At 41.6% G+C, this 9,503-nt stretch overlaps 1 protein-coding gene across 1 annotated transcript; it reads left to right on the top strand.

Moving 5' to 3' along the window:
• Window positions 1–2,209: 2,209 nt before the first annotated feature.
• Window positions 2,210–8,836, top strand: OTOS (otospiralin). The gene is made up of 4 exons (XM_083174776.1): window positions 2,210–2,391; window positions 2,739–2,829; window positions 4,644–4,670; window positions 8,393–8,836. Exons 2-4 carry the CDS (start codon window positions 2,772–2,774, stop codon window positions 8,575–8,577), a joined length of 270 nt encoding a protein of 89 aa, XP_083030902.1. The 5' UTR covers window positions 2,210–2,391; window positions 2,739–2,771; the 3' UTR covers window positions 8,578–8,836.
• The last annotated feature ends 667 nt before the right edge of the window (window positions 8,837–9,503 follow it).

A 9,503-nucleotide genomic window follows, 5' to 3' on the forward strand; every position in this document is an offset into this window, starting at 1 on the left:
GCCACGGTTCTCATGTTTTGGCCGGGGGACCTTGTATAAAAAGTGTCCCCCGGCTGTGGCATGACACCGTGGGCTGTTGGAGCCCGGTGCTGGTTTCAAAATACGGGGGACCCCCAGATTTTTTGTCCCCCGTATTTTTGGAACCAGGACCGGTCCAAGAGTCCGGGGCTGGTTTCAGAAATACGGGGGACCCCTATGCTTTTTGTCCCCCCGTATTTTTGGAACCAGGTCCGGCTCAATGAGCCCGGGGCTGGTTATGCTTAGGAGGGGGGACCCCACGCCGTTTTTTTATAAACTTTTTTTTTTTTGCACAAAATCGCATTTATGAAAATGCGCACATTTTCATGACTGAAAATGCGCACATTTTCATGACTAAAAATCGCCCGAAATCGCGGCAAATCGCATTTTTTGCCGCTAATTCGCATCTCATTACATATGCGAATTCGCAGCAAAAAACGCGATTTTTAAAGGTGCGATTTGGTGCGATTTTTTTTTAGTCTAAAAAATCGCACCCTATTACATTTCGCCCCAGGTGTTTTAAGTCCATATTAAAGTCCGGGACTGTGTGTGTGTGTGACACCATGAATTACCACACCCGGTGACACCAGCCCTAGTGATGCCTCTGGAAGGAAGCGAACAAGCTGACTTCTTTGGTGTGCAGTGCTGCTTATATACGGGATGCAGTTTAAATCCCGGCGGTCGGGATCCCGGCGTTCAAAATCCCGACGCCGGAATCCCGAACGCCAAAATCCCGACACTTTCTCCCCCCGTGGGTGTCCACGACACCCTCGGAGGGAGAATAAATTAGTGTGCCGAGCGTAGCGAGGCACCGGGCCCGCTCCGTGGTGAGCGCAGCGAGCCCGCAAGGGGGTGCGATCCACGTCCCCCCCTTGTCGGGATTTCGGCGTTCAAAATCCCGACGCCGGAATCCCGACCGCCGGCTTTTCCTGCCTAATCCTTATATACAATTCTGTGCCTTGCCATTTCAGAGATTACAGTTTACAACCAGACAGCCAGATTGTGTATGCTCTGTGCACTTTTCATCCGGAAACTTATTGCACACCCCTAGTTTATAGGGCCCTTCCAAGTGGCGTAAGTTCGTTCCAGTTGCCTGGAGGCAAGATACATATAAGTGCCCCCCCAGATAGCTCAACCAGTAAGGTGTCTGTCTCCAGTAAGACAGGTCATGGGTTCTTATACAGGCCTTTATTCAGATCTGATCACAGTACAAATTTGTTTGGAAAACGGGCAAAACCATGTGCACTGCAGGTGGGGCAGACGTAACATGTGCAGAGAGAGTTAGATTTGTGTGAGTTATTTTGTTTCTGTGCAGGGTAAATACTGGCTGCATTATTTTTACACTGCAATTTAGATTTCAGTTTCAACACACCCCACCTAAATTTAACTCTCTCTGCACATGCTACATCTGCCCCACCTGCAGTGCATATGGTTTTGCCCATTTTACAAACAAATTTGTAATGCGATCAGATCTGAATAAGGGCCTTAGTGTGACACTTGCAAACATGATGGGGAGTCAGCCACAGAAGCGATATCAACAGATTTAATTTAACTGATTCAAACTGGCAGGGGAGGAGAGGTGCCCCCTTGGGAGCAGGAGCCTGGAGGCAGATGACTCCATTGTCTCCCAGAGTTACGCCTCTGGGCCTTCCACTTGTATATTTTTTAACTAAACAAAACTAAAATACACATTGCATGCATTTTTTTGGAGAGACCAAACCTTGCAAGAATAGAACTGTATTGAGTTTGTGCGCTCTCCATCAGGCTTCTCAGGTGAAGAGCGTTCAATAGAAAAGACAATTGTCCAAAGGAGTAGTACTGCTGCTTCCACAGCAAGTAAGGAAATGTATATCCTATACAGTAGGTGTAATGGCTGATCCCTGGTGCCCACAGAAAATTACCCAGGCTTGCCACTCACAGCTAACACCATTCTCATATGAGCATTCCTCCTCCTCTCCTCTTCCTTCATATATGATGTTATATTTTAAAAAATTCACACATTTGTTGCTTTATTGACACCTCAGTGGTCTATTAGACAAATGTCACAAACTACTCGGTTCATAAGTAATTCAAATACATATTTTGTTAAATTGTATCTCTATACATTGGAATACTGTAGCTCCGCTTTAAGAGATCTGTGATTGGTGGTCTCAGCAAATTCCCTGTAGGCAGGGACAGCATAATCGCTGTTTGGTTACATTTCCAAGCAGAAAAAATGAAACTGACTGAGGTTTTCTTAAGCAGCCCCCTGTTTATACAGCGGAGGCTGGGAGAGAGCTTGGTAAGGAGCACATAATCTGAGGGAAGGCACATAATCTGAGGTAAAACGTGCCAGGCACCTACAGACTACACTGCCAGACTACAAGACAGCAGGTAATGTCCATTTACACTGCACTAAGCAACTTACAGCAACTTCTACTGAAACGCTTCTATTGATAACAGCCCCTATATTTTGAATATGTATAATGGACGGTTCTGCATAGTTTATTGTATAACATCATCACTGTGGTGTTTTCTATACATCTATATCTTGTCAGGAAAGTCTATTAGTACATAATATTGTATATATATATAATGGTTTCTCACGCTTTATATATTTCATATATACAAGAATAAACTACAGCTATAAAGTTTGCATGCTTAGTACATTTGCAGCTTTTATTTTGACAATGTTAGTGTGATTTGTTATTAGTATTTAACCAATTGTGTGCTATAATTAGAAACTAGAATTACTAGCAGCACAAGAAAGAACAATGAAGCTACTTCTTATTGGATTATATTTTTCCTGTATTCTCCTGGGAACATTCCTTGGTAAGTCCATCTAGATATTCCTTTGCTTTTCATTTACTACTAATGTGAGTAGATGGTTTGTTCAGCACGCACAAGACAGCCAGACTAAGCGCTGAATAACTTGTACATATTAAATGTACCCAGTCTCCACCCCTCCCTGTCTCCGTCTCGTCCATCCAGTCCCCCTGTAGAAGCCTGTACTACTTGTATGTCTCCATTAAATGATAAAACTATAGATTATTTGCTTGCTTCTGGCACATAAATGATGTCAGGCTGTCTTCTAATGTCACTGTACCCAGATATGTATTTATTTATTACCAGTTATTTATATAGCGCACACATATTCCGCAGCGCTTTACAGAGAATATTTGAACAGTCACATCAGTCCCTGCCCCAGTGGAGCTTACAATCTATATTCCCTACCACACATACATGCACACACATTCATTCTAGGGTTTATTTTGTTTGAAGCCAATCAACCTACCAGAATATTTTTGGATTGTGGGAGGAAACCGGAGTACCCGGAGTAAACTCACGTAAGCATGGGGAGAATATACAAACTCTGCACAGATAGGGCATGGTGGGAATGAAACCCGTGACCTCAGCGCTGTGAGGCAGTAATGCTAACTATTACACCATCCGTACTGCCCAATTATTTTACACCCTACTAGAATCAGAACAAGGTGTGCAATGTGTGAAAAAGCTTCTCACAGATTGCACTTTTCTGGCGCTGTTGGTGGTAAATAATTATATGTATAGACAATAAATTAATATGTCCACTGCTGCTGCAAGTGTTTTATATGAGTTGACAGTAACTTATAGAAAGGTGCAGAACTAGGGATGGGTTTTTAAAACAACCATGCGCTGCTAGGTGGATTTATAACTGGTACATACCACTTGACAGAAAAAACACTGGACACACCACAGTATATAAATTTTTATGTAAATAAAAAAGAGAAAGATAAAAATGGCATATGCTTATACAGATATTAATTTTAGAAATACATATATATACATAAAAATAATAATTTCTTGTTTGTACCAGATATAAATCCACCTAGCAGCGCATGGTTGTTTTAAAAACCCATCCCTAGTCCTACTAGAATCAGACCTAAAGTATAAGCACCAAGGTTAAAGCATTATTCAATTTACTCCAAGTAACCACAACATTTACCAACATAGGAATGATGACACTGATTTATAATTTGGGTAATACACAATTTACGATTTTTTAAAATGTAAAACCTTTTGTTTCCTATTTAAATTTGAACCCTAGGCTGACAGTGGGACAATTTAGTTTGATGTGTGATAGAGATTATTGTAGCAGCCCGAACTTCATGGATCAGACCCCAAGTTCAGCTCATTTTCAGGAGGACTAAATAGAATAATAAGAAAATTTAATATTTAAAAAACAAAATAATTAATAATAATAATAAAGAAGCCAAACTGCCAATCCCACCCTCAAACCCCCATATTCCTTTATTTAATGAAGAAGCTGCTCGATATAAAACACTGGGATAAATCCATGGATTATTTTGCAGTGTCTGTGTATCAACATTCCGTTTATTAAACTTCTGTGGGGGTCAGTGGAGGAATTCCTGCATTTGCCCCAATCAGTGGAAGGGAGCAGTCTGGGCAGTCTGACAGGTCTGCTCCTGTGCGGTGGGTGAAAGCCACGCAGTCAGAAGAGACAGGGCCCTATTGTATGGTGCACATTAGTCCTGTGCGGAAAGGAATTCCTGCTGTCATTAGAATTCTGCTCATACGTTTTGCTATGAAAGTCTCCACTGTCCAGTTCTGGCTTCTCTCATGTAACATTTCCTTGTTTATTCCAGATGCCAGACCGGTGCACGAGGAGGACGGTAATGACAGTTTTTATTTACTTTAGAAATGTTTTCAATAACAGTTTGGTATAGCAAATGTAGAGGTCAGTCTAACCACAACCTATGCACACCTAAAACTAGGCTTAATAAAACTTGTATATTGAAGCAAACCAATATGAATCCTAGCACAGAAATAAATCTTAAAGTATATATAGCCACACGGTCATGGTGAGTTGGAGCTAAGAGGCATTGCAGGGATATATTTTGGCACAATTGCTGAATAATGAGCTATAAGTTAATAGTATATCTAAAAAGCAGTGACAAGACTCTGGGCCAGATGCACGAAGCTTCAAAAGTGATAAAATGGAGAGTGATAAACAACCAACCAATCAGCTCCTGCCTGACATTTTTTGAACACAGTATGCGACATGGCAGGTAGGAGCTGATTGGCTGGCTGTTTATCACTCTCCATTGTATCACTTTTTGAAACTTAGTGCATCTGGCCCTCAATAAGATGTAGAGCAAAATTTTTGCCCGATAATTGGAAAGTTTTTACGCAGGTCATTGACAAGAGACTTCAGACTGGTCTTTAGCACCAAGGATCGGTATGGATTATTAGATAGACAGGGTAAATTTACTAAGCCGGTCATATACGGCTGATCCCCATATGAATGGGTAGGAACGGGATTGGCCGTATACGACCCAAAAAATACGAATGGAGAATACGACAAATTTACAAAGCTATTGTAAAGCTCCTCATTTGTATTTTCCGATGTCGTACCCGTTCGTATTCATATTCATTTGTATACGTATTTGGCGGCTGTATTGACGGCCATCAAATACGTACGAAGCAGCAGCATCGCACAGATAATTCAGATCTGTGCAATGCTGCCCTATCTAAAAAAATAGAATAAATAATTTAAAAAAAAAGCGTGGGGTCCCCCCCATGACTATAACCAGCATGACTCAAAGAGCCGGTCCTGATTTTAGAAATTCAGGGGCCAAACAAGTTGGGAGTCCCCAGTATTTCTAAAACCAGCACCAGGCTCATGGGCCAGCCCTGGTTCCCAAAATTTGACGGACAAAATCAATAGGGTTACCCCGTATTTTGACAACCAGCACTGGGCCCAAATAGCCAGCAGGGTAATGCCACAGCCAGGGGATACTTTTTATACAAGTTCCCCCTGCCAAAGCATTATACTTCCTGACTGATCAGCCCGGGGCTGTCCCCAGTGCCCCGTGGCGGTGGGCACGAGGCTGATGTTTTATGTAAAAACAGATGAAAGAAACTATTGTGTTTTGACATAGAAGTCTACAATTCCCAACAAACCTGCCTCGCATGCAGGGACTTGGAAAACCACATTAACGGGCCCACTGTACTTGTAGTACTACAACAAAACCAATAGTGCAATAAAACGCAGACAAATACAGTGGGGCAAAAAAAAAAATTTGGACAGCCACCGATTGTGCAAGTTGACCCACTTAAAAAAAGGTGAGAGAGGTCTGTAATTTCCATCATAGGTACACTTCAACTGTGAGAGACCGAATGTGGGGAAAAAAAACAGGAAATCACATTGTATGATTTGGAAACAATTTATTTGTATATTCTTGTGAAAAATAAATATTTGGACACCTACCAACCAGCAAGATTTCTGGCTCTCACAGACCTGAATCTCTCCCCCATGGCCCACTGTAGGAGAAATAAAACTTTAATACATACTACAATCATTCATACATACTCACCTATGGACTCCAACGTAGGCCCTTCCTCTTCTCCAGTAGACTCCAAAGGGTTACCTGCAGAAGGAAATTATACTTACTAAGGCCTCTGGCATAGATTGCCTCCTCTTCGATCCGTAGTAGCATCCACAGGGTTAAAACATCAAAGTGCATCACCTGGACCATCGTACTGGAGCAGTCGTAAGTGTTTGTTTACACTTGCGGCTCCTCCCACAAACTGGGGGATTGGCCTTCCTCAAGCCAATCAGCAGTGGAGCTCCCCTGGTGGCTGCTGCTCTTTGGCTGGGGAAGGCCAATCCCTCAGTTCGGGTGAAGAGCTGCAAGTGTAAACAAACACGGATGCTCCTGTACGATGGGCGGAATGATGCGCTTTGTTGTTTTATCCCTGTGGATGCCTACTACGAATCGAAGAGAGCGAGATTTATGCAGGAGGCCTTGGTAAGTATAATTTTCTTATGCAGTTAACCCTTTGGAGTCTACTGGAGAAGAGGACGGGCCTACGTTGGAATCCATAGGAGAGTATGTATGAATAATTGTAGTATGTATTATAGTGATATAGTGGAGAGTGAACAACCAGCAAATCAGCTCCTGTCTTTTTTCAAACCCAGCCTGTAACATGGCTGTTTATCACGCTCCACTTTATCACTTTTTGAAGCGTGGTGCATCTGGCCCAATGTCTGCCAGCCAATAGGGTATTTATATCAAGCGATATAAAGAGGGTGCTCTGTAGTGAGCTGGTATGCCAAGAAGCTGCTGTTACAGTGTACTGGGGGTAGTAAAATTCCCCAGTCAAAAGATATACAGGAAAAAAAAAACAATATATGACCAAGCTAAAACACCGGTATTCAATTAAAAACAATTTCATTATTTTTTTTTTATATAAAATAAATGTATAATAAACTGTAATATCAATAAAAACTCATAGAGGACTGATCAATTGAAAAACAGCAGTAATATGCATGTTGGCAAAGTATATTTATCCATTGGTTCCACATGTATATGCTTGTAACTGAGGAATATGCAATTGGTTCCACACGTATGTGCTTGTAACTGAAGAATATGCAATTGATTCCACACATACTGTATGTGCTTGGAATTGGAGATGTTGCAATGGAATCCATTTCTATGTGCCCAACATTTACGCCTTGATGTATTTACAATTCAGATACACCCTTACTGGATCCACCCACCACGCTTGTGCTAATTGTACCATCTTAACCATTGGAACCGGACCAGCCCTAAAGACTGCCAGTACCAAGGTAGCATGTCCTCTTCCTGGATAATCCAAGCTTTTTCAGTCCATTTTTGCCATCACCTTGCCATGGACAATCGTTAAAAATAGGTGTATGCCACCTCATTGCGGACTAGGTTGTTGGCGGCATCTGTGTAAATACATCAAAGCGTACATTTGGGCACATAGGAACAGATTTTATTGCACCATCTCCAATTCCAAGCACATACGTGTGGAACCAATTGCATATTCTTCAGTTACAAGCACATACGTGTGGAACCAATTGCATATTCTTCAGTTACAAGCACATATGTGTGGAACCAATTGCATATTCTTCAGTTACAAGCACATACGGAACCAATTGCATATTTTTCAATTACAAACACATACGTGTGGAACCAATTGCATATTCTTCAGTTACAAGCACATACGTGTGGAACCAATTGCATATTCTTCAGTTACAAGCACATATACGTGTGGAACCAATGGATGAATATACTTTACCAACAAGCATATTACTACTGTTTTTCAATTGATCAGTCCTCTATGAGTTTTTATTGATATTACAGTTTATTATACATTTGTTTTAGACATCATTTTTTATTATTTCATTGTTTTAATTGAATACCAATGTTTTAGCACTGTCACATATTGTTTTTTCCAGCCGTCAGGATATCTGCATTATTGAGAGTCACATTTTTTAGTCAATAAACTGAACAGCAATAGGCTGAATACGGGCATGCTGTACTAGATGTGTACCTTATCTACTGACACTAATGCTTTATTTCAGACCCCTACTTGGAAGCCCCGGCTCACCCATACTGGCCCTTTTCTACCTCGGACTTCTGGCAGTATGTGGAGCATTTCCGCACAATGGGAGCATATGACAGAATCCATGATCTAGCTCGTACTTTCTTTGCTCACTACCCTATTGAAGATACTCTGGGATACACTAGCCCTGACCATGACCATTAGAAGGTTGTTCTACCTGTCTCCAGCATAGCTGTACATACAGAAGCCATATAATCCCGAAGGTTCAATGCTTACAAGGAAAGATTGCTTGGTGTGAATATATCCGTTTGTACCACAGTTACTGTGCTGTGAGCATCAGACTGCCTCCAGTATTAGTGACGGCATTGTAACAGTAACACCTGTTTGCTGTAAAAAGATAAATAACCTACCTATATTTATGAGCAATAAAAAGGTGCCTAACGAACACCATCTTTCCTGGAAATTGTCTTCGTGATTGTATCATACATACTGTACATACAAATCTAATATTTATGTAGTAATGTACAGTTGCTGCATTGTCTAATGATTAAAACACTCACGGATAGATGTAATAAGCTTTAGAGACTGATAACCTTGAGAGAGATAAAGTAACGAGCAATCAGCTCCTGTAACCTGACAGTACAGCTGGGTACAGACTATTATATGATATATGGCCCAATCACATGGATCGGAGCTACATACAGTATCTGGTACATCACCATGAGCACTCCCACAGGTCACCTGTGACATCCCCGTCAGCAATTCTGCAGGGCCGATAAGGAAGTCCCTAGTGATGACATGCTGCAGAACGCTACATGGCTCCCCCCAGTTGGACCTGGCATTGGCATGTGTGCATGCACTTGCCACATGCCGGGTCCTGTTGGCAGTGATTTCGGGCAGGGTACACATAGTCCGATGTGTACCCAGCTTTAAAAGCTGATTGGTTGGTACTTTATCCCTCTCCACTTTAGCACTCTCTAAGGTTTAAAATATACAGTATGCCCATCAATAATCTGTATTGTTCAGTGTAATGGGAGATACAAATATATAATGGGGAAATTAAATTTTTAGCGTATTAGCATTAACAGGAAAATGTATTTGGGGGGAAAATGTATTCGTTAGGAAGACTT

The sequence above is a fragment of the Crinia signifera genome, chromosome 3 (genome assembly GCF_055691185.1).
Source record: "Crinia signifera chromosome 3, ASM5569118v1, whole genome shotgun sequence".
Classification (NCBI taxonomy): Eukaryota; Metazoa; Chordata; class Amphibia; order Anura; family Myobatrachidae; genus Crinia; species Crinia signifera.